The sequence below is a fragment of the Chiloscyllium plagiosum genome, unplaced genomic scaffold, assembly GCF_037043375.1.
Source record: "Chiloscyllium plagiosum isolate Xiang-an unplaced genomic scaffold, Cpla_swu_hap1 HiC_scaffold_45, whole genome shotgun sequence".
NCBI lineage: Eukaryota > Metazoa > Chordata > Chondrichthyes > Orectolobiformes > Hemiscylliidae > Chiloscyllium > Chiloscyllium plagiosum.
The window spans coordinates 13,216,726-13,242,868 of record NW_028270183.1 but is presented as its reverse complement, the minus strand read 5'-3'; the positions used below and the strand labels follow the sequence as shown (position 1 = coordinate 13,242,868).

The 26,143-nt window shown below is 48.1% G+C and overlaps 1 protein-coding gene across 1 annotated transcript in view; it reads right to left on the bottom strand.

Annotated features, from left to right (window-relative positions):
* LOC122552367 (AP-1 complex subunit mu-1-like) overlaps positions 1-26,143 on the bottom strand; it is a 44,764-nt gene that overhangs the window by 7,405 nt on the left and 11,216 nt on the right. Inside the window, exons 3-10 of the mRNA XM_087983096.1 lie at positions 24,992-25,059; positions 23,504-23,634; positions 19,487-19,634; positions 15,678-15,804; positions 12,840-12,982; positions 6,338-6,409; positions 4,427-4,585; positions 1,862-1,987 (exon numbers count right to left, since the gene is read on the bottom strand). Coding sequence (XP_087839222.1) covers positions 1,862-1,987; positions 4,427-4,585; positions 6,338-6,409; positions 12,840-12,982; positions 15,678-15,804; positions 19,487-19,634; positions 23,504-23,634; positions 24,992-25,059 — 974 coding nt within the window. The remainder of the gene's footprint in view (positions 1-1,861; positions 1,988-4,426; positions 4,586-6,337; positions 6,410-12,839; positions 12,983-15,677; positions 15,805-19,486; positions 19,635-23,503; positions 23,635-24,991; positions 25,060-26,143) is intronic.

The window sequence follows — 26,143 nt, the reverse complement described above, 5'->3', positions numbered from 1 at the left end:
ATATTCCAACAGTGGCCTAACTAATGTCCTGTACAGCCACAACATGACCTCCCAACTCCTGTACTCAATACTCTGACCAATAAAGGAAAGCACACCAAACACCTTCTTCACTATCCTATCATCTTGGGTGATACTCAAAATGTTCCGGTCGTTTTTGAAGACCGTTCAAAGCGAGTCACTGACAAACCCAGATAATGCACTAAGCTGCAGGAAACCACCATGAGGAGAGAGACCAAAGGCCAGTTGAGCAGTTGAGATGGAATCTTGGTAAATTTGGGATTCAAAATTGCGTTTATGAAGAGGAGGGATGGTTCATTAGGTACACAGTACAGGCTGTGGGAACATTAAACAAGCTCCCTGTTGATGCTACAAGGAAATGCTGAAGTCTCGGGCATTAAAAATTAAGACAATTTCACGAACAAAATTAGAAAACAACTCTACTTGTGCAAGACAGTAGTTCAGAACTTACTTCCACAATGATAACTGATGTCGCTTTGTGTGCAGTTTTGGAATCCTTACCTCGGGAGACAAAGGCTCCCCAGGGTGATTCCTGGGACAGTGGGGCTATCCTATAGACAGCGATCAGGCAAACTGGGCCAGGATTGTGTAGAGCTTCGAAGAATGAGAGGCGATCTCACTCCAACCTACTAAACGCTCAAAAGGGATAGACAGAGTAGGTGCAGGCAAGATGGTTCCCTGGGGTGAGGGAGTCGAGAGCCAGAGTCATAGATTAAAAATAAGGCGGATGCTACTTAGGTCTGAGTTAGGAGAATATTTTCAACCAGAGGGTAGTGAGATTTTGGAATTTCCTATCCTAGAGAGCTGTGGAAACTCTATCTTTGAGTATGTGTCAGGTAAAGATTGATGGACTTTTGATTACTAGTGGTATAAGAGGTTATGGGATGAGATTGAGGTAAGTAAAAGATTTTGAAATGTTCGATCAACCATGATGGTATTGAATGGAGGGGAAGGCTTGAATGGCCTATTCCTATCTTCCCCTGTTCCTCTGTGGGGTCAATTAGACGTATGGTCATAAGGATTTTGAGGATTGCTGTAAAACGAAACATATTATCAATGTTCTTTGTCTTGAGTTTATCAGGACAGAATTGCAAGAATACCAAATCTCAAAGGGAAGGGAACAGCTATTTATACTGTAGGAGAAGAATGATGCTGGCTGACAGGAGCACTCCGAGGTGTTACCATGGGAACAACTTTCGCTCAAAAAAGCTTTTGACAGTGTACCTCCCCCCTCACAGTGATGTTCATGTTGGGTCATTGTTGACCTGTGAAAGATCGCCTCTGTCCAGTGATGGCACGAGGGGAAAGGCTGGCATTTGGAGATTGGCACCGGTCAGCCATGTTGTTGTTGAATGGGGGCAGAACAAGCTCAGGGAGCTGGGTGGCCTCCTCCTGTTCCCATGCTGGTGCTATAATACTGAGGCGCCCGGCTGGTTAAGCTGGAGTTTGGGCCTTGGATTGTCAGGGTTTTATTTGACTTAATGCCGCGTATTACAAATATAATGAAAAGCATCGTTTAGCGGCGCCACTCCCTGGGCGCCATCTTAAAACCAAAACCAGAGAATATAAAGCGAGAGAAATATAACAGTAAAGTTCACCTTCTAGCCTTGTCTCAATGAAGTAGGGTGGGGTCCGGATCCGAGCTCCTCCACCCCAATGCTGAACCGACGGCACTGCTCCGACTGCGCTTCTGCCACCATCTCGCCTCCACCAACACCGCCACCTGCTGACATTCTCTGCCATCTACACTGCCACCATGCGCAGACTCACCACCCACCCCTGTCAGCCGCCCGGGTTAGATAAGCAGTTTCTAACTGTCCCCTCGTCAGGCACGTGCACTGACCTGCACCCCCGAGACAGTGAAGTACGGGATCTCAAACTTGACGGAGATGGGCCGTTTCCCCTCGGTGGTTTCACTCTCCACACTTGGAAGGCCAAAATGAGCTCGCATTAGATACTCCTTCCCGCCCTGATGAGAGAGAAAGCCATAAAAACAAAAAACCCCTTTATTACATCAGAACAAGCAATTAGAAATTGCAGAACCAAGTCCAATTGGCCCCGACTTCTTCCAAGCTATCTAGTCTAATCCTGACGTGCAAGGGCTGGTAAACTCTAAAACCTGTGCCCACACCTCCTCCCTCACCTCTATCCAAGGCCCTAAAGGAGCCTTCCACATCCATCAAAGTTTTACCTGCACATCCACCAATATCATTTATTGTATCCGTTGCTCCCGATGCGGTCTCCTCTACATTGGGGAGACTAGACGCCTCCTAGCAGAGCGCTTTAGGGAACATCTCCGGGACACCCGCTCCAATCAACCACACCGCCCCGTGGCCCAACATTTCAACTCCCCCTCCCACTCTGCCAAGGACATGGAGGTCGTGGGCCTCCTTCACCGCCGCTCCCTCACCACCAGACGCCTGGAGGAAGAACGCCTCATCTTCCGCCTCGGAACACTTCAACCCCAGGGCATCAATGTGGTCTTCAACAGTTTCCTCATTTCCCCTTCCCCCACCTCACCCTCGTTCCAAATTCCAGCTCAGCACTGACCCCATGACTTGTCCGACCTGCCTATCTCCTTTTCCACCTATGCATTCCACCCTCTCCTCCCTGACCTATCACCTTCATCCCCTCCCCCACTCACTCATTGTACTCTGTGCTACTTTCTCCCCACCCCCACCCTCCTCTAGCTTATCTCTCCACGCTTCAGGCTCACTGCCTTTATTCCTGATGAAGGGCTTTTGCCCAAAACGTCGATTTCACTGCTCCTTGGATGCTGCCTGAACTGCTGTGCTCTTCCAGCACCACTAATCCAGAGTGCAAGGGCTGGTGTTGGACTGGGGTGGACAAATATCACACAACACCGGGTTATAGTCCAACCGGTTTTTTTGGAAGCACTAGCTTTCGGAGCGCTGCTCCTTCCAAGAGGTAGCTACTGGGGCTGGATCATAGGACACAGAATTTATAGTAAAAGATCAAAGTGTCACACAACTGAATTGAACAAACCAAGTTTGCTGTTAAGTCTTTAATCATGTAGAATGTGGGATGCAGGTTACGATACATTAATCCCACATTTAACAGCAATCTAGATTTGTTCAATATGTCGCATCAGTTGTATGACACTGTGATCTTTTACTATAAATTCTGTGTCCTATGATCCTGCCCCACTAGCTACCTGATGTAGGAGCAACGCTCCGAAAGCTTGTACGTTCAAATAAACCTGTTCCACCACGACCTGGTGTTGAGTGATTTTTTTTTATACTCACTAATCCTGTCCTTTCCCTTTCTCCTTGATCACGGTTGCTGCAGCTCTTAAAGAAAGCAGGTTGCTCAACTCTAGGGATGCCCTCTACTTCCTGAGTCAGATGTTACATGGGAAGGCAAATGATTTGTGTTGAAAACAAGGCTTTGAGCCACCACCAGAGGGCTCCTGGCTAAACAGGTTCAGGAGAGGCCACAGTCTCTGAGCTATCAGCTTCCATGACTGGGCCAGTGACGGCCTAGTGGTATTACCCCTAGAATGTTGATCCAGAGACGCAGTTTCCTGGGGGGACCTTGGTTCGAATCCCACCACGACTGAATTTGGATTCAGTAAAAATCTGGAATTAAGAGTCTAATGATGACCATGAATCAAAATCCATCTGGTTCACTCATGTCCTTCAGGGAAGGAAACTGCCATCCTTACCTGGCCTGGCCTTCACGTGACTCCAGAACCACAGCAATGTGACTGACTCTTAACTGATCTCTGGGCAGTTAGGGATGGGCAATAAATGCTGCCTAGCCAGCGACGCCCTCATGCAGTGAATGATTTATAAAGTCCCTCCTCGTGCACTTGAAGAGTGACGCAACGAACATTGCGCATTACCCAGGATATGTCCTCTCTGCAGAATAACTGATACTCTTTGGGTTTCAGGGCTTTGTCATTGCTAAATGCATCCTTCATAAAGGGAAGAAGGAACTGCATTTATGTAGCACCTTTCACAACCCCAGGTCATCCCAAAATACTTCAGGGCTGGCGGAAGACGTTTCAGTGGTGTTGGGATGCAGGAAACAAGGCGGTCAATTTCTACACAGCAAGATCCCGGAAACAGCAACACATCCGAGTGTGTTTTGGTGATGCCAACGCAGGAGTACATTTTGGCTGAGGTACCGGTGTCAACCCGGTCGCCTTTCTTCAGGGTGGCTGCCGTGTGGATCTTTGACATCCACCCGGGATTGTGTCGATGGGCATCCCTTTCCCACCTTATCGTCTCCGCTCCGTCCCCACCCCGACAGTGCAACCCTGGAACACAACTCCGCCCATAAATCTCAAACAGGGCTCGATCCCCCTAAACACTGACTCAGAGCCCTGGGTGGCTCACATTGATCCCCCTGAATGGCCACATGCAGCGCATTGGCTCCAACTTACAGGTAAGGATTTGATGGTCCACACTACTGTGTTGTTTTCAGGAACCCACTTGGCACTGCCCATGGTCGTCTTGAACTTGGGTGAATCAGCATCGCTGGGCACAGGGATTACAATCTCCACATTGTTGGCCACCGACTGCTTCTTGAACTGACTCCTGGCCTGGAGGAAGACATTGACGCCTTTAGTGCCAGCTAATTCCTCTCCTCATTCCCAGAGAGCATGGATTTCTCCTGGTGCGCCAGACCCTGTCAGAGCTCACTCTCACACACTCCCTCTCCTCGTAGGGATGGACCGTGCTAACTGGCTACAGGCTTCCCCTGCTATCCCAAACTAGGGCTTTCCTATGAATTCTTCCGTAAGCCAAAATGGCGCAAAGGGAACAGCAATCATGCTATTCGTAAAAGCAAAAATCCTCTGATTTCTTTCAGTTAGCGAGAACAGGTACAAAATCTAAGTGAAAGCAAACTGGCACAAAGCGAATTTTCAAAACGTGGGGGATACCTGTATTCATGACACAGGCATCACAGCCTCGGTTGTTTCTGACACTGGACACTGCACACTGCCCCCACAATTTCTTTTGGGGATGGCTGGACAAGTGTGGAAAGGGGCTTCCCTGCTGGATATTCCAAGGCTGTCTGCAGAGATACCACACTCAGAAGGGACTGGTTAGCTCATTCAGAGGGATGGCTGGAGAATGGTACTGGATAACACCACCAACTAGCAGCAGGGGGTGCAATACGCTGGCTGGGGATATTATAGAGTCATAGAGATGTACAGCACGGAAACAGACCCTTCGGTCCAACCCGTCCATGCTGTCCAGATATCCCAACCCAATTTAGTCCCACTTGCCAGCACCCGGCCTATATCCCTCCAAACCCTTCCTATTCATATACCCATCCAAATGCCTCTTAAACGTTGCAATTGTACCAGCCTCCACCACTTCCCCTGGCAGCTCATTCCATATACACACCACCATCTGTGTGACAAAGTTGCCCCTTAGGTCTCTTTTATATCTTTCCCCTCTCACCCTAAACCTGTGCCCTCTAGTTCTGGACTCTCCGACCCCAGGGAAAAGACCTTGTCTATTTATCCTACCCACGCCCCTCATAATTTTGTAAACCTCTATAAGGTCACCCCTCAGCCTCGAACGCTCCAGGGAAAACAGCTCCTGCCTATTCAGCCTCTCCCCATAGCTCAAACCCTGCAACCCTGGCAGCATCCTTGTAAATCTTTTCTGAACCCTTTCAAGTTTCGCAACATCCTTCCGATAGGAAGGAGACCAGAATTGCATGCAATATTCCAACAGTGGCCTAACCAACATCCTGTACAGCCGCAACATGACCTCCCAACTCCTATACTCAATACTCTGACCAATAAAGGAAAGCATACCAAACGCCTTCTTCACTATCCCATCTACCTGTGACTCTACTTTCAAATTCAAAGTCTACCACCCTAGCCTTGCCCCCGCAAGACTATCGGGGCAAAAAAAAAACACAACGATCAGCATGAGTTCTTGCGTGGCGATAGGAAAACTGGCTGTAGGATGCTAGTTATGGGTTCGAATCCACAGCACTCGGTGAAATTTGAATTCAGTAGAAAGTTAGCCCAATGGCAACCAGAGTTAACTGCCTGGTTCACTCATTTTGGAAATCGGCCGTCCTTACCCGGTCTGGCCTTCACACGACTCCAAACCCACAGCAATGGGGTCTTATCTGCCCTCTGGGCAATAAAAGGGCCTAGACATGGCACCCACACCCCGTGAATAAATTAAGACTTCAATTAAAATTTAAGTTAGGACTGATAGGGTCCAGGGCCCTTCAAGCTTTCTCCACTGTTCCATGTGTTCATGGCTGTCAGTCAGTCACTCGCTCGATATTCAGCAAGTGGAATCTCAGCAATTTTATCTTTTACCTTGATCAGATATTCCACGCGGCTGTGGGAAAACGTCTCGATTACAGATTCAATCCAAATCAGAGGCTTCACCTGAACAACAAAAAAAGAATTCTTAAAATAAGTTCTCGTTTCTTAAAAAATTCCAACTCGTGAACACAGTCAATTTTTTTTAATATAAAGTGAAGGTATTTTCTAAATGATATTAGGACGCACCCCTGGGGCAGGTGGGATTTGAACCCAGGTCTCCCGGCTCCGAGGTAAGGACACTACCACCCCGTGCTAGGCCCAGGAAGGGTTGGCAGCTGATCGAAAACAGCTCAGAAGCACAGGTTTGTATCTGTAAACCCTCAGCCCCTGACAATAGTGGAGTGCCCTCACTGCTTTGTTCCAGTTATTGTCGATGAAGTCCACTCCTTCTCACCATTCATGGGATGTAGGCATCACTTGGCATTTATTGCCCGTCCCCAGCTGCCCCTCGAGGAGATGGGGGGGGGGGGGTGAGCCACCTTCTCAGACTGCTGCAGTCCACCTACTGTAGGTCGACCCACAATGCCCTGAGGGAGGGAGTTCCAGGATTTCGACACTTGAAGGAGCGGCGATATATTTCCGAGTCAGGATGGTGAGCAGTGTGGGGAGGGGAACTTGCAAAAGGTGGTACTCCCATGTATCTGCTACCCTTGTCCTACAAGATGGTTGAGGTTCAGTTGGAAAGGTGCTGATAGAAAAGCTTGGATGAGCTGTTGACTCCTGCGCATTGAGTACAGTTGTTGGGATGTCATGTTACAGCTGTACAGGATATTGGTAGGCCACTTTTGGAATATTGTGTGCAGATCAGGTCTCCCTCCTATCAGAAGGATGTTGTGAACCCTGAAAGTGTTCAGAAGAGATTTGCAAGGACATTGCCAGGGTTGAAGGGTTTGAGCTAGAGGGAGAGGCTGAATAGGCTGGGGCTGTTTTCCCTGGAGCATCAGAGGCTGAGGGGTGACCTGATAGAGGTTTATAAAATCATGGATAGGGTAAATAGCCAAGGTCTTTTTCCCAGGGTAAGCGAGTCCAAAACTACACAGCACAGGTTTAACATGAGAGGGGAAAGAGTTAAACGGGACAGCGTTTTGAAAGGTTAGAGTCATACAGTCATCCAGCATGGAAACAGACCCTTCGGTCCAACCAGTCCATGCTGACCATAATCCCCAAACTAAACTAGTCCTAGCTGCCTGCTCCTGGCCCATATCCCTCCAAACCTTTGCTATTCATGTATTTATCCAAATGTCTTTTAAATGTTGTAACTGTTATAATGACTCAAACAAAAAACTTAAAAGGGGCAACGTTTTCACACAGAGGATGGTGCTTGCATTAAATGAGGAAGTGATGGAGGCTGGTACAATTACAACATTTAAAAGGCCTCTGGATGGGTACATGAATAGGAAGGGTTTGGAGGGATACAGGCCAATGGGACTAGATGAATTTAGGATATCTAGTTGGCATGGACAAGTTGGGCCGAAAGGTCTGCTGTATGGCAACTCTATGACAAAACCCTTCTTGATGCATCGAGGGGGAAATGGATGGCTGATTCTTTCAGATCCCACAGTGAAGTGGAAGGGGACTCCGTGAAAATCTTCAGTGAAAAGAGTGCCATTCCATGGGACCCCAAGACCGTACAAAATGGACAACTGAAACACCCAACAAATGGTTAGTAACGCCATACCTGACATCACCATCCCTCAGATCTTCTCTCTCACTCTCACTCCCTCCCCACTGTAACCTTCATCCAACGCCTCCCTCACCTAAACATTCCACTCTAAAACCCCCAAGCTGAGGTTGAACAAAAGGGTTGTTTAGTTCCCACGTGGCATGCCTGGCTTCAGCAATTCAGTAATTCCCACTTGGGATTATTGCTACTATCATCATCAGGGCGAGCAATAAATACTGGGCCTAACTCACATGAACCAACTGAAGAAAACATTAAGAGAAAATAAGAAGAATTGATGACGCAGGAAATCTGAAACAAAAACAGGAATTGCAGAGAGTGAGAAACAGAAATAACGTTTCAAATCCAGCGGCCCTTCTCCAGAGAGGACCCGGGTAACGTTAACTGCGTTTCGCTCTCAGCCAGATCAGCTGAGTTTTTCCAGCACTTTCTCTTTTGGTTTCTGATTTCCAGCATCCACAATTCCTGTGTATTTCCTTCCCTTCTTCAGAAATGTTAACTGTTTTTCTTCTCTCTCCACTGATGTGGCACCTCTGTTCAGCGTCTCAGTCAATCTCCGTTTCTTTGTAAAAGACAAATGGTACTTTGACTGAGAATGTACAGCCAGCCTCAGGAAGGTTCTAGAAAAAGTGCCCTGCGTTGTTATGGCATTGGTTTCCTTTTCATTCGTTGATGGGATGGGACTGTCCCTGGAATGCTGTCCATCCCTGAACTAAACTGTTTGTTCAGCCATTTAAGAGGAGGTGATTGCTGAGTAGTAGTATTCATAGAATCCCTTTAGTACAGTAACAGATCCTAGGGTCCAACAAGTCCACAACAACCCTCCGAAGAGTATCCCACCCAGACCCATTTCCCTACATTTACTCCTGACTAATGCCCCTAACCTACACATCCCTGAACACTATGGGTAATTTAGCATGGCTAATCCACCCTAACCTACACATCCCTGAACACTATGGGTAATTTAGCATGGCTAATCCAACCTAACCTACACATCCCTGAACACTATGGGCAATTTAGCATGGCTAATCCAGCATGGCTAACCCACCCTAACCTACACATCCCTGAACACTATGGGCAATTTAGCACGGCCAATCCACCCTAACCTGCACATCTTTGGACTGTGGGAAGAAACCAGAGCACTCGGAGTTAACACATGCAGACACAGGGAGAATGTGCAAACTCCACACAGCCCGAGGCTGGAATTGAACCCGGGTCCCTGGCACTGTGAGGCAGCAGGGCTAATCACTGTGCTGCCCAGACTATGAATCCAGATACTCAGTTTTCAGAAACGGTCATCTAAAATTAAAGAGATCTTCATCAATTGGGTCAATGGGCCGAGGAGTGGCAAGTGGAGTTCAATTTGGATAAATGTGAGGTGATGCATTTTGGTAAAGCAAACATGTACAGGATTTGTACAATTAATGATAGAGTCTTGGGCAGTGTTGTAGAACAGGGAGACCTTGGGGTTCAGGCATACAGTTCTTTGAAATTTGAGTCAGAGTGGTTAAGAAGGCATTCAGCATGCTTGCCTTCATTGCTCAGATCTGGGACAATAGGAAATGGGATGTCATGTTGAGGTTGCGCAGGACTAAAGCTCAATAATGCCCTTCAGGGAAGGAAATCTGCTATTGTTACCTAATCTGGCCCATATGTGACCCCAGACCCACAGCAATGTGGTTGCCTCTCAACTCTCTGGGCAGTTAGGAACGGGCAATGAATACCGGCCTGGTAAGGAATCAAAAAGCAGCAAAGAGCACATAGAGTCCTAGAGCACGGAAACAGACCCTTCCAGTCCACCCTGACCATAGTCCCAAACTAGACTAGTCCCATCTGCCTGCTCCTGGTCCATATCCCTCCAAACCTTTCCTATTCATGGACTTATCCAAATGTCTTTTAAATGTTGCAACTGCATTTCCTCTGGAAGCTCATTCTACAAGTGAACCATTTTCTGTGCTAAAGAAATGGCCCTTTTTAAAAATCTTTCCCCACTCACCTTAAAAACATGCCCCTTAGTCTTGAAATCTCCCACCCGAGGGAAAAGATACCTGCCATTCACCTTATCTATACCCCTCATGATTTTACAAACCTCTATAAGGTCACCCCTCAATCTTCTACACTCCAGCGAAAAAAGTCCCAGCCTGTCCTTATAACTCAAACCCTCCATGCCCAGCAACATCCTGGTAAATCTCTTCTGAACCCTCTCCATCTTAACAATGTCCTTCCTGTAACTGGGTGACAGGAAGTGGACACAGTGATCCAGAAGAGGCCTCACCAATGTCCTGTACAACCTCAACATGGCTTCCCAACTCCCATTGCTGAGAGTCTGGAGTCACGTAAAGATCAGGCCAGGTAAGAACAGCCGATTTCCTTTCCATTAGGGCATCAGTGAACCAGATGTGTTTTCATAACAAATCAGTGGTCAGTCCACTTTCTAACTGAATTGAAGATGACCCTCTGCCCTGGTGGGATTTGAATCTACATCCCAGGGACAGTGGGCGGCACGGTGGCCCAGTGGTTAGCACTGCTGCCTAACAGCGCCGGAGACCCGGGTTCAATTCCCGCCTCAGGCGACTGACTGTGTGGAGTTTTCACGTTCTCCCTGTGTCTGCATGGGTTTCCTCCGGGTGCTCCGGTTTCCTCCCACAGTCCAAAGATGTGCAGGTCAGGTGAATTGGCCATGCTAAATTGCCCGTAGTGTTAGGTATGGGGTAAATGTAGGGGTGGGTTGCGCTTCGGTGGGTCGGTGTGGACTTGTTGGGCCGAAGGGCCTGTTTCCACACTGTAATGTAATCTAAACTAATCACAGAGCTAAGAGCAGCAAGGAGGGGACATGAAAGGTCCTTAGTTGGTAGGATTAGGGAAAACCCTAAGGCTTTCTATAGGTATGTCAGGAATAAAAGAATGACTAGGGTAGGAATAGGTCCAGTCAAGGATAGTAGTGGGAAGTTGCGTGTGGAGGCTGAAGAGATTGGGGAGACACTGAATGAATACTTTTCGTCAGTATTCACTCAGGAACAGGACATTATTGTCAATGTGAGTACTGAGTCACAATTAAGTAGAATGGATGGCTTTGAGGTATGTAGAGAAGAGGTGTTGGAAATTCTGGAAAGGGTGCAAATAGATAAGTCCCCTGGGCCTGATGGCATTTATCCTAGGATTCTCTGGGAAGCAAGGGAGGAGATTGCAGAGCCATTGGCCTTGATTTTTATGTCCTCGTTGTCTACAGGAGTAGTGCCAGAAGATTGGAGGCTAGCAAATGTGGTTCCCTTGTTCAAGAAGGGGAGTAGGGATAACCCTAGTAACTATAGGCCAGTGAGTCTCACTTCTGTTGTGGGCAAAGTCTTAGAGAGAATTGTGAGGGATAGGATTTATGAACATCTGGATAGGAATAATGTGATCAAGGATAGTCAGCATGGTTTTGTGAAGGGCAGGTCGTGCCTCACAAACCTTATTGAATTCTTTGAGAAGGTGACTAAGGAGGTGGATGAGGGAAAGCGGTAGATGTGGTATATGAATTTTAGTAAGGCGTTTGATAAGGTTCCCCATGGTAGACTACTGCAAAAAATACGGAGGTATGGCATTGAGGGTGAGTTGGAGGTTTGGATTAGGAATTGGCTGGCCGGAAGAAGACAGAGGGTAGTAGTTGATGGCAAAGGTTCATCTTGGAGTGCCGTCACTAGCGGTGTTCCGCAAGGATCTGTTTTGGGACCATTGCTGTTTGTCATTTTTATAAATGACCTGGAGGAGGGGTTAGAAGGTTGGGTGAGCAAGTTTGCAGATGATACAAAAGTCGGAGGAGTTGTAGACAGTGAGGAAGGACGTGGCAGGTTACAGCGGGATATAGATAAGCTGCAGAACTGGGCAGAAAGTGGCAAATGGAGTTCAATGTAGCTAAGTGTGAGGTGATTCACTTTGGTAAGAGTAACAAAAAGATGGGGTACTGGGCTAATGGTCGGATACTTGGTAGTGTGGATGAGCAGAAGGATCTTGGTGTCCATGTACACAGATCTTTGAAAGTTGCCACCCAGGTAAATAGTGCGGTGAAGAAGGCATATAGTGTACTAGCTTTTATTGGTAGAGGAATTGAGTTCCTGAGTACTGAGGTCATGTTGCAGTTGTATAAGACTCTGGTGCGGCCGCATCTGGAGTATTGTGTGCAGTTTTGGTCGCCATACTATAGGAAGGATGTGGAGACACTGGAACGGGTGCAGAGGCGGTTTACCAGGATTTGCCTGGTATGGTAGAAAGATCGTATGAGGAAAGGCTGAGGCACTTGGGGTTGTTTTCATTGGAGAAAAGAAGGTTTAGGGGTGACTTGATAGAGGTGTACAAGATGATTAGGGGTTTAGATAGGATCGACAGTGCGAATCTTTTTCCACGTATGGAGTCAGCTATTACAAGGGGGCATAGCTTTAAATTAAGTGGGGGTAGGTATAGGACAGATGTTAGGGGTAGGTTCTTTACTCAGCGAGTCGGGAGTTCGTGGAATGCCCTGCCAGTAGCAGTGGTGGACTCTCCCTCAATATGGGCATTTAAGCGGGCATTGGATAGGCATATGGAGGATAGTGGGCTAGTGTAGGTTAGGTGGGCTTGGATCGGCGCAACATTGAGGGCCGAAGGGCCTGTACTGCGCTGTATTCGTCTATGTTCTATGTTCTATTCTGGGTTACTTATCGAGTGACCTAACTAGTGCAGCATACCCCTCCTCTTTGTGAAAGATTGACCCCCCCCCGCCCATTCTATCATCTGCACTTCTCCAGAAAACACAGTGCAAAACAAAACATTTAATTCAGAGGATTCGTCACTCACGTGGATGTTTAGTCGATAAGACATCAGTTCAAAATCTCCGTCCGGGGGAATGAAGGATATCGTCCGGTCGTTTTCAAAACGGGACAGTCTCACACACTGGTGGAACTTCACATCTTCCATCTCGACAGATTTACTCTTGCCTCCTAAACCCAGGGAACAGAGAAAAGCATTAGCAGAATCTGGAAGCCGCGTGCAGGACCCAAAAGATCACTTCCGACTTAATTATGAATTAAGAAAGAAAGATAAGAGATGTAAAGCTAGATGGGGGGGGTGGATGCAAGGAAGGGGGCGGGACAGCACAGCACGAGAGGGAGGGAGGGTGAGGGAGCAAGAGAGCACGTGGGAGAGGACGAGGGAGTGAGAGAGCGTGAGGGAGGGCACGAGGGAGCACCAGGGAGGGCACGAGGGAGCAAGAGAGCACGTGGGAGGGGACGAGGGAGTGAGAGAGCGCGAGGGAGGGCACAAGGGAGCACCAGGGAGGGTGCGAGGGAGCAAGAGAGCACGTGGGAGGGCACGAGGGAGCACCAGGGACGGGACGAGGGAGGGAAAGAGGGCAAGGGAGGAGGCAAGAGGGCAAGGGAGCGAGAGCATGAGGGGGAAGAGGGAGAGCGCGAGGGACAGCGAGTGGGAGAGTGCGAGCGAAAAAGAGAATGATTGAGCATAAGGAGCACAAGTAGATTTGACCTCCTCTGACTTCCTCTTGCATTCAGACTATCCCAGCTGACCTGCTACCCCAGTACCTCATTCCACATCCAATCCCCATTGGCTTTCATGCTCCAAGATTCTAACAGGCTAGTCCTGGCTCCAAATATATTCACTGACTGAATCGCCACTGCTCTGAGGTAGGGAAAGATTCACATCACTGAGTGAAGAGAGCTTGCTGTTCCTTAAATCAGTAATGCCTTATTTGGAGATTATAATCCCTCTGCAAGACTAATTCAGGGGTGCTAGGTGCAACAATGCACCAAGACAGAATTAATGGTCATATTGATGCAGCTAGGACTGACCTACAATCCACAGTGCTACCTCATATGAATGCACTGTCACAGCAATCATCTAGCAATCACTCAGTAGGGATTAGTTTATTTAAAGCATTAGAGCACACTGTAGGTTATGATGCAGATAGTGAGCAAACCAACTGATTTGTGTGTCTGCATGCAAGCAAGCATTCTCATTGCCAGGCAGTGTCACAAGCAGAGCTCAAAGTTTGGAAGATGAATGATCTTAAAAGCAGGGTGCATATAACGATGCACTACCTCAGGGTGGGCAGAGGTTAGATGGATGGGGTACTAAATATGAGTGATTCCCTGATTCGACTGGGTTGCATTCAGAGATAGTGGCACATCAGCACAACTGAATGATTTGTGCAGAGTGCACCCACATGGAACATGATGGAGCCCATCCTTATTCTCTGGCAACTTCTTCCCGTTTTTCTGGTTACAGCCACAGACCACTCATTCCTCTTTTCGGTGTTTTGAAAACCTTGTATTCTTTTCCACATCTCGCGCTTCCGTAGCAAACATATCCGTGTGGTTACAATCTGTCCGACAGTCCTCAGGCGATTCAAATCCAGCGAGAGATTTTTACTCCGAAACTTCTTGTGCTTTGCCAGTCCCTTCAGCTCTTCACAGCGCTGCTCAGGTGCTTGTCCTCCGGGGCAAGCAGCCGCCAACCGAATCAGTGCCCATCTCCAGCCAGTGTGCCCCATGGCTGGCACGTGATGCAATGCCTCTGTTGCCCCTTGTCCTTCAGCTGCTCAATACATGGGGAAACTATATGTTTTGTTGAGAGTGAGTACGAGGGGTGGGCAGGGAGAAGCACTCATCTTCGAATATAACACCAAAAGCCAAATCAACAAAGAATTTGAAATGTACAAAACAAGATCTGTTCACATCATGACTTGTGAGCGTTGCAATTAATTGGAGAGGGAGGAACAAATCAACTGCTCAAATGGAGAGACAGCAAATAAAGGAGGCTATAAATGATCTTGAGATAGAGTGTGAAGCTGGTTAGTTCAGTTGGGTGCATGGCTGGTTTGCAATACAGAGCAATGCCAACAGCGTGGGTTCAATTCCCGTCCGAGCTGTGATCACCATGAAGGTCCTGCCCTCTGGACCACATCCCTCAGCTGAGATGTAGTGAACTTCAAGTTAAACTCTGATATGGCAACTGTACCATTCAAGAGCAGAGACGGTTACAGAGAGTGGTGAACTCGGCCCAGACAATCACAAAGACCAACCTCCCATCTATAGAATCCATCTACCAGGCCCGCTGTCAAGGAAAGGCCGCCAGCATTCTCAAAGATCCATCCCACCCTGGCAATGTTATTCTACAACCTCTACCATCGGGGAGAAGGTACAGAAGCCTGAACACACGCACCAGCGGGTTTCAAAACAGTTTCTACCCTACTGTTGTTAGAATACTGAATGGACTCTCAAACTCTTAACATTCGCCTGTACCTGTGTTTTTGTTTTTGCTGCTGTTTACCTACCTATTTACTTATCTATGCCACTTAACTCTGTGATCTGTCTGTATTGCTCGCAAGACAAAGCTTTCCACTGTGCCTCGTGACAATAAATTCAATTCAATTCAACCACCAATCATCTCTCTCTGATGGGAGAGTGGGAACATGCTGATGATGATTTGACCTGAAACAGACCATTAAAAGGGATGAGCCACATTCTCATCACTTCTCCAGGAAAATGCTCTTTCGCACGCGACACCAAGGACTCTCACACAAAGCAACCACTTCCTCTGGTGGCAGAGCTCTTTGGGGTTATCTCATCTGGTGAGACAGCTGCCCGAGCTGACAAGGACGGCTGTTAATGAGCTACTTACGTCCTGTTAGCTCGAAGAGCACCTTGTCGTTCAGCCCCAGCCGGAGTTCCGGCATTCCGGACAGAAAAACCCGGAGCTTCACGCTGCCGACAATCTCACTCTGCAGAACGTTCCCGTTGGCGCTGACCTGCCCAAAGATGAGGAGGAGTGAGCGGGAAATATAAAACCACACGTGGGATTCACCTCCCGCCTCAGCCCTGATCTCATCATACCATGGCCTTGGAGAGGAGAGGTGGGGGGTGGGAAATCGAAGCAGTTTTACTGCAATGGGAACAGAGACAAGGGAATTGTGGGGAACCCAGAGATACTGGGGCTGTTCCCCGTTGAGCAGAGAAAGTGAAGAGAAGATTCCATACAGGCATTCAAAATCACGAAGAGTTTTGCTGGAGTGAAAAGGGAGAAACAGTTTCCAGGGGTGGTACGGTGGCTAGCACTGCTACCTCACAGCGCCAGGGACCTGGGTTCGATTCCCACCTTGGGTGACCATCTGAGTGGAGTTTGCACATTCTCCCTGTGTCTGTGTGGGTTTCCTCCCGCAGTTGAAAGATGTGCAGGATAGGGTGAATTGGCCATGCTAAATTGCCCCACAATGCCCAGGGATGTGTAGGTTGGCTGCATTAGTCTGGGGTAAATATAGGATTACAGGTAGGGGAATGGGTCTGGCTGGTTTACTCTTTGGATGGTCAGTCACAGAGTCATAGAGATGTACAGCATGGAAACAGACCCTTGGATCCAAACCGTCCATGCTGACCAGATATCCCAACCCAACCTCGTCCCACCTGCCAGTACCCGGCCCATATCCCTCCAATCCCTGCCTATTCATATACCCATCCAAATGCCTCTTAAATGTTGCAATTGTATCAGCCTCCACCACTTCCTCTGACAGCTCATTCCATACACGTACTACCCTCTGTGTGAAAAAGTTGCCCCGTTAGTCTCTTATATATCTTTCCCCTCTCACCCTAAACCTATGCCCTCTAGTTCTGGACTCCCCCATCCCAGGGAAAAGACTTTGTCTACTTATCCTATCCATACCTCTCAATTTTGTAAACCTCTATAAGGTCATCCCTCAGCCTCCGACGCTCCAGGGAAAACAGCCTCAGTCTGTTCAGCCTCTCCCTATAGCTCAAGTCCTCCAATCCTGGCAACATCCTTGTAAATCTTTTCTGAACCCTTTCAAGTTTCACAACGTCTTTCCAATAGGAAGGAGACCAGAATTGCACGCAATATTCCAACAGTGGCCTAACCAATGTCCTGTACAGCTGCAACATGACCTCCCAACTACTGTACTCAATACTCTGACCAATAAAGGAAAGCATATCAAACGCCTTCTTCACTATCCTATCTACCTGCGACTCCACTTTCAAGGAGCTATGACCTGTACTCCAAGGTCTCTTTGTTCAGCAACACTCTCTAGGACCTTACCATTAAGTGTATACATCCTGCTAAGATTTGCTTTCCCAAAATGCAGCACCTCACATTTATCTGAATTAAACTCCATCTGCCACTTCTCAGCCCATTGGCCCATCTGATCAAGATCCTGTTGTAATCGGAGGTAAGCCTCTTCGCTGTCCACTACACCTCCAATTTTGGAGTCATGTGCAAACTTACTAACTGTACCTCTTATGCTCGCATCCAAATCATTTATGTAAATGGAAAAACGTAGAGGGCCCAGCAGTGATCATTGTGGCACTCCACTGGCCACAGGCCTCCAGTCTGAAAAACAACCCTCCATGGACATTTTGCAAGACGTCACCATCTACTTCCCTACAGTTTATATCTTCCATATCCTTTTCCACAGTAAATACGGATACAAAATACTCATTGAGTATCTCCCCCATTTTCTGCGGCTCCACACAAAGGCCACCTTGCTGATCTTTGAGGGGCCCTATTCTCTCCCTAGTTACCCTTTTGTCCTTAATGTATTTGTAAAATCTCTTTGGATTCTCATTAATTCTATTTGCCAAAGCTATCTCATGTCCCCGTTTTGCCCTCCTGATTTCCCTCTTAAGTATACTCCTACTTCCTTTATACTCTTCTAAGGATTCACTCGATCTCTCCTGTCTATACTTGACATATGCTTCCTTCTTTTTCTTAACCAAACTCAATTTTTTTAGCCATCCAGCCTTCCCTACACCTACCAGCCTTTCCTTTCATCCTAACAGGAATATACTTGCTCTGGACTCTCATTATCTCATTTCTGAAGGCTTCCTATTTTCCAGCCTCCCTTTACCTGCGAACATCTGCCCCCAATCAGCTTTCGAAAGTTCTTGCCTAATACCATCAAAATTGGCCTTTCTCCAATTTAGAACTTCATCTTTTAGATCTGGTCTATCCTTTTCCATTACTACTTTAAAACAAATAGAATTATGGTCACTGGCCCCAAAGTGTTCCCCCACTGACACCTCAGTCACCTGCCCTGCCTTATTTCCCAAGAGTAGGTCAAGTTTTTCACCTTCTCTAGTAGGTACGTCCACATACTGAATCTTAGCATGGCCAATTCATCTAACTTGCACGTCTTTGGATTCTGGGAGGAAACCGGAGCACCCAGAGGAAACCCATGCAGACACTGGGAGAATGTGCAAACTGCTCACAGACAGTCACCTGATGCTGGAATCAAACCCGGTTCTCTGGCGGTGTGAGACAGCAGTGCTAACCACCGTGCCACCGTTTTCTGAACTGAGAGATTGCAAGCGCCTGTGTGGTACGATATGATAGCAGTCCCAGCATGTACTGGAAAACTGAAAATATGTAACACTTGGCTGTGAAATGGATACCTGAGTTTTGGTTGCTGTTTTGACAGCAATTCGAATTTAACCAGTTTAAATTATGCCCCAGGATACTAAAACCCTATCGTGTTTGAATTTATTGTCTTGTCAACATCAAACCAATGAGATGATCTGATGTTGGGGGTATAAAAATGCGGGAATTTTGAAAATTGGAGTGAGAGCAACTGCTATCGAGACAGATCTAAGAAATTAGGAAATAGTCTCTATCAAAGGTACCTTTTCATCTGAAACACACTCACAGTAAAAACAACTTTGTGACCAAGGGAATTCAGCAGCCAGAAGAGTGAAGTCACAGAAGATGACAGCAGCTGCATGGTTTTGAAATTAAGTTGATGTAATTTTATTTTGTGCTTGGAACAGAGGAGAGATTATTGAGCATGAAGACCAGTCAGTGGAAGGATACTGGTGGGGATGACAGGAGAGGAAGAAATGGGGTGCTTGGAGGCCTTCGTCATAGCGAATAGATGTGTGCAGGGACTAGACGTCCATGGTGAAGAGGTGGCGTTGGGGGCCGGGGAAACGAAAGTCATGGAGGAGGTGGAGGGCATGGGTGGTGTATCAAACATTGGTGGGGGGTTCCTGGACTAGGGGAGATAGGACAATGTCAAGGTATGTGGAGATTCCTGAAGAGGAGCTTATGCTCAAAACATCGACTCTCCTGCTCCTCGGATGCTGCCTGACCGGCTGTATTTTTCCAGCGCCACACTTTTTAACTCTGATCTGCAGTCCTCAATTTCTCCCTCTTATTGGAACAGCATATTGTTATAGAGTTGGAGGCAGGTAATAAGCACTGAAGAGAAACCGGGGCTTAGAGTTGTGAATAGTTGTTGTTTAATGTTCACCTTTAGTGTTAAAAGAATAAATTGATGTTATTTTCTTTAACTAGTGGAATTGGTGAGCTCTCCGTCACTCATATTTTAACGGATTATGAGGCGAGATGAGCTTTTCTGGGTGTCTGGTTTAATTAACGGAAGGATTCACTGCTGCGTCGTAACATTCCCCATGAAAAGCAACACTCACCAACACATTGACCCCTTCAATGACGTCAATAAACACCTCGTTCTTTTTGTATTTGATGCCTTCCGACCTCCAGGACACCGCGTTAGTGACGGTAGCCGGAGGGCGTGGTGCAGCTACCTCCAGTTTGTGTCCTTGTTGCGTGATGTACCTGTTCAAATCAAAACAAAAGCAACCCTCCTGTGAGTCAGCTCACCCTCACTCCCAATCAGAACACAGCAAGACAGAGAGAGTGTGGAATCCTAACTTGACTCCTCCCCACCCCCACCCCCCCCCCTTTCAAGTGGCAACCGTCCCCAATCTCAGCTCCCAGATTACCCAGTCAAAGCTTTCCCTCGGCCCGCTTCCAATCAAAGATCGCAGGCTCCAAACAGAGCCGTCAACCGCTCAATTGATATGAATGCAATGCAACCTGGGAATGGGTCAGGAGCATTCAACCATGTTGGATTGTTAATCAGAGCTGAATCAGTGTCTCTGAAGGAGATCTTGGGGGCGCGGGGGTTGGTGGCGATAGTGACAATTGGGGTCGTGAAGGACACAAAGGGAGGTGATGCAGAGAATGGAAGCCAACCTACGATACCAATTCCTGTTACAAAGGATGTTCCGAAAACCTGGGACTACGTTTTACTCTGGTCGTTTCCCGTTAATCCAATCGGGTGAAGAATCACAAGGCTTTTGGTGCCTCGCAGTTTTTTATTTATTCATGGGATGAGGGCGTCGCTGGCTGGGCAGAATTTATTGCCCCATCCCTAATTGCCCGGAGGGCAGTTAGGGATCAAACACATTGCTGTGGGTCTGAAGTCACGTGTAGGCCAGACCAGGTAAGGATGGCTGATTTCCTTCCCTCAAGGATATTCATGAATCAGATGGGCTTTTCCAACAATCAGCAATGGATTCACGGTCGTCACTCGGCTGTTTAATTCCAGATTTTTTTTGTTGAATTCAAATTCCACAATATGCCGTGGTGGGATTTGAACTCAGGTCCCCAGAACAGTATCTGGGTTAACAGTCCAGTGACAATACCATGAGGCCATTGCCTCCCCTCATGTTGCCGGAGGTTTCATTGAGATATCTAAAGGGAACTCGAGAGGGTAGATCGGGGATTCTCAAAGGGTTGTGACCCTGAGTGAGCTGCTACTTTGTGATCATGAGCTCGAGACTCCAAATTGTAACAGTTGTTGTCCCACCCTATCAGGACCCTGCTCCCAATTCCCCCTCCCCTTTCCCAGCTCCCTCTCATTGGGGGGAGGGGAAGGGAAGGGGAGGGGAGGGTCAAGACAGCTTCCAAGCCTCTCGAAAGTCGTGGTGGGCGTCACATGAGGGCAATACATTTGGTTGGCGGGAAAGCACTGGGGTAACTATAACCCTCTGGTTAGAGATTTTCGAAGTAAGGACCACAGTCTCTAGGCTGGGGGAGGGGATGAGCTTTGTTGGAATGGGATGAACCGAAATCATCTCTCTCAGAGGGCAATTAAACCTCGGTATTCTCAACACCAGAGAGCTGAGGAGGTCCAGTCCCTGGATATATAAATGCAGGGTTAAGGAGAGACGGTTGGGAGGTGGTGTCTGAATGGAGTGTCAGTACAGACTCAATGGGCCGAACGGCCTCTATCTGCAATACAGGGATTCTATATTCGAGTCCGAGATCCGTAGATTGTTGGACACAAAGGGAGTCACAGAATTAGGGAGGAAATTGGGGTTGAACCCCAAAATCAGACATGATCCAACTGAAAGGTGCATCAGGGACAAACAGTAATTCTCCTGCTCCTCTTCCTCATGTCCCAACTGTGACTGGGCATCTTCATCAAAGGGGGAGGAACAAATGGAACTGGAGCGACCAAAACAACATTGGCCCATCTCACTTTCCCGATTGGGATCACACCATCCCGGCAGAGATGATCGACACTGTTCCTGGTGTTGAAAGGGGCGTCTCACCTCTCTGGGTGGAGAGGGACAGGCATCAAATGCGGGTCCATGTCAGCGCCAACTGCGAATGGATGTGAGAAGAAATAAAAAGTGAAGGGGGAGTTCTCCCAAACCAGCCTGAAGACGCTGGCCATTCCCGGTCTGGGAACAGGGCCCAACGCTGTGGTGCACCTCTCGGCTCTGAGTTAACTCTCCATGTTGTGGAGCTTGTGTATCTGCCCCACCGTAGCGAGGGGTGGGTCCTTCAGCCTCAGAGCCTGAAGGGATTGGGTCTGGGTGCAAGCCTTGCCTGGGGTTTGAGGGGATGGCGCGATAGATGAGGAACGGCTGGGGAGAAAGAGGGCAGAATGCGTATTCTACAGCAACATAGAGTCATAGAGATGTACAGCACGGAAACAGACCCTTCAGTCCAACTCGTCCATGCCGACCAGATATCCTAACTTAACCTAGTCCCTGTTGTGGTTCTGTTCGCCGAGCTGGGAATTTGTGTTGCAGACGTTTCGTCCCCTGTCTAGGTGACATCCTCAGTGCTTGGGAGCCTCCTGTGAAGTGCTTCTGTGACCTTTTCTCTGGCATTCTGCGCTTCACAGGAGGCTCCCAAGCACTGAGGATGTCACCTAGACAGGGGACGAAACGTCTGCAACACAAATTCCCAGCTCGGCGAACAGAACCACAACAACGAGCACCCGAGCTACAAATCTTCTCACAAACTCTAATCTAGTCCCATTTGCCAGCACCCAGCCCAATCTCCTTCTAAACCCTTCCTATTCATATACCATTCCAGATGCCTTTTAAATGTTGGAATTGTACCAGCCTCCACCACTTCCTCTGGCAGCTCATTCCATACACGTACCACCCTGTGTGTGAAAAAGTTGCCCCTTAGGTCCCTATTACATCTTCCCCCTCTCACCCTAAACCTATTCCCTCTAGTTCTGGACTCCCCCACCTCAGGGAAAAGACCTTGTCTATTTATCCTATCCATGCCCCTCATGATTTTATATACCTCTATAAGGTCACCACCTCAGCCTCCGACACTCCAGGGGAACACAGCCCCAGCCTGTTCAGCCTCTCCCTGTAGCTCAAACCCTTCAACCCTGGCAACATTCTTGTAAATCTTTTCTGAACCCTTTCAAGTTTCACAGACTTAATCATCACTAACAAACAGATTCTCGTCACACCTCGGTCCGACATCTAAGATATCACCAGCTGGGTTTGTGAGGCCATTGCCACAAAAAAAAGCGTGCGATCTTTCAGGAGTGACATGGGGAAACATTTCTTCTGAGAATCAAAACTGATTCTAAATCAAAAGCAGGAACAGGAGTCAAATGATCATCCCTGACCATACTGAATGGTGGAACAAGCTCCAAGGGCCAAATGGCCTACTCCCACTCCTATTTTCTGAGTTTATTAATTTAGAGTGACTTTAAAAACAAGAGAATCAGAATCCCTACATTGTGGAAACAGGCCCATCAGCCCAACAAGTCCACACAGACTCAGCGAAGAGTAACCCCCCCCAGACTAATTCACCTGGCTGACACATCCCTGAACACTATGGGTAATTTAGCATGGCCAATCCACCCTAACCTACAGATCCCTGGACATTATGGGCAATTTTGCACGGCCAGTCCACCCTAACCTGCACATCTTTCGACCGTGGGAGGAAATCGGAGCACCCGGAGGAAACTCACACAGATGCGGGGAGAACGTGCAAACTCCACACAGACAGTCGCCTGAGGCTGGAATCGAACCCAGGTCCCTGGCGCTGTGAGGCAGCAGTGCTAACCACTGAGGCACCATGCCATGGATTGTTTTTTCCCTTATCCAGGTACATGCAGTGTGTGCCAGGGGATAGCATTGAATAATGGGACAGGTTGGTGGGGCTGAAAGGCCTTGACTTATTCCCATGTGGAAGAGGGTGGTCTACATTGTAGTATCCCAGAAGCATTTACAAGTGACGGCAGTGGGAGAGGACACACTGATGCATTCATACAGGGCCTACACAACGCCTCGCAGAAGAGATCTCTGCGCAGCGACCGTCCCATAGTTCAGCCCTCGAACAGGCGCACAGCAGAGATCAGCCGCAAACACACTCACTCCTGAAGGATCTTGCTGTCTGTCGTCTGCGGGAAACCAAAATCCATCACTTCGTCCAGGAGCTCATAGATAATGACGAAGTTGTCTCGAATGCTCTCCTCCTCCAGCTCCTTAAAGTATTCGGTGAAGACCTGGAGAGAGTGCAGTTTGGAGCTTTTAGGAGAAACGGGTTCAAGTGAAAAAACAATGGACAATAAATGTGGGTCCGGCCATCAACATCCTGTGAATGGATATTAAATAAAAGCAAAGGAGGAGATTTCAGAACCCGGTCGGAAGACAAAAGAGAAAGGAAAATAAAAGTTTGCTCTGACCTTAACCTGAAATCCATAATTCACAGAATCCCTCCAGTGTGGAAAGAGACCATTCGGCTCAACACTGACCTTCCAAAGAGTAACCCACCCAGACCTACTACCCCCCTATCCCTGCATTTCCCATGGCTGATTCACTGAGACTTCACATCATTGGACATTATGAGCAATTTGGTATAGCCAATCCCTAACCTGCACATCTCTGGGAGGAAACGGGAGCACCCAGAGGAAACCCATAGACACAGTCACCCAAGGGTGGAAGCAAAAGCGGGTCCCTAGTGCTGTGACGCAGCAGTGCCAACTACTGCACCACCGTGCCATCCCGGATTCTTGTTGGTGGGTATGATGCTGTTAGACCAGGAACTCTGTCTTTTACCCCTCCCCAGCCCAGACCACTCATTGACGCCCTCCGCTATCTGATCCACTTGGAAACGTTGATAATGAGGGGTGCCGGGAAACCTAGAGAGGGAAGGGAAAGGGACAGGGAGTGAGGGAGAGGGCGGGAGTGAGGGGAGGGGGAGAGGGAGAGAGAGGGAGGGGGATCAGAGGGAGGGGGAGGTAGGAGAAAGGGGGAAAAGAAAGAGAGAGACCCAACAACCACTTCCAATGTCTACACACTTGCCATTGGAAGTCCAAGCACTGTGTTCAGGAGCAAGTCTCCCTATGTATTCACTCCTCTCCTCCTACCCCAGCCGATCACCTAGAGTGGCTTATTTCCCAACTTCGGGTGGTGGTTACGCCAGCTGAGGGAATCCTCGCCCATGGGTACCACCGCTTCCACCATCTCTGACCCAACGTCACGACCGATTGCCAGGTTTTTGGACCAGCCTTGGTTAAGTGCTCACACAGCAACCCTGGGGCATTTGGAGAGCGTTTTGGCGATTTTGTTACAACATTTGTCCTGCTCACTGAGCGACAGTGGGTCGCTCCGAGAGGGATTTGATGCAGCCTAGAGCTATACACAGCGATGGGACAATCTCTCCCGCTCTTTCTGCCTGCTAATGGGGTGGGCATTGGAACACTTGGTTTGTTTGGCCATATTGTGAATTTTAACCAATGTCCTGGAGGGGGACTCAAACCCAGGGCTTCTGTCTCAGAGACAGGGCCTCTACCCATTGCAAAACTAACACTCCAAAGTGTCACTCATCCAATGATTTAAATATAAATAGAGTCCTCTTACCTGGACGACTTTGTACAAAAATGCGTAGACAAGTGAAGCGTTTGCATTTCTTGTCGTCGTTGCAACCACTGATCACCCAGGTTAAGAAAACATTTGGCTGTATTCAGCGTAAAACCTCATTACCCTCCCCACTGATCTGCGTGTCCTCCTCTCCCGACACATGGCCATGGTCTGGTTTAAGAGGGTGCAGGTTGCTGGTTGGCTCTGGTGCCTCACTCAGACCATCCAGAGGGAAGGACGATGGCGTTGATGCTAAACTTTGCCGTTCCCTCAGCCAGAGCCCATTCCACAAACCCATCCAGTGGAGGAAGTGGCCAGGAATGCCAAAAGATGGTCTCCCTGCACTGGGGCACAAATCAGCCACGGTCATACTGAACAGCACAGCAGAGTTGACAGACTGAATGGCCTATCCCTGTTCCGATGGGCGTCGGGTACAAAAATGCCAGAGCTTCATCATGGGATGTGGGCTTTTTACTTAAAGGGCAAGACCTACTTACATTGAAAGCAGTTCAGAGAATGATCACTTGGCTGATTCCTGGCATGAGGGAATTATCTAATGAAGAGAGGTTGGGCCCATAGCGTTTGGAGTTTAGAAGAATGAGAGAGGATCCCATACAAAGTTGTGAGAGGGAATTTCACAGGGTAGGCGATTTGTTACCCCTCATGGGGGTGGGTAGGGGGGAACTCTAGAACTAGAATCATAGAATCCCTACTTGCCATGGAGTCCATATCGACCCTCCAAACAGAATCCCACCCAGACCAACCCTATCCCTATAAACCTACATTTCCCATGATTAACCCACCTAGCCTGCACATCCCTGGACACTATGGGCAATTTACCATAGCCAATCCATCCTAACCTACACACCATTGGACTGTGGGAGGAAACCGGAGCATCCGGAGGAAACCCACGCAGACACAGGGAGAATGTGCACACTCCAGAGACATGAATTAGGGGAGCATGGTTTGATTAAAAATAAAGAGATCTCCCAATCCTAACAGAGATGAGGAAGGATGTTTTTCCTCAGAGTTGGTCTTTGGAATTCTGATGGTTAGTGGAGGTTGCATCCTTGGACATATTGCAGGTAAGGTGTGACAGATTTTGGATTGACATATATGAGTCAAGCAAGAAAGTGGAGTTAAGGCTACATC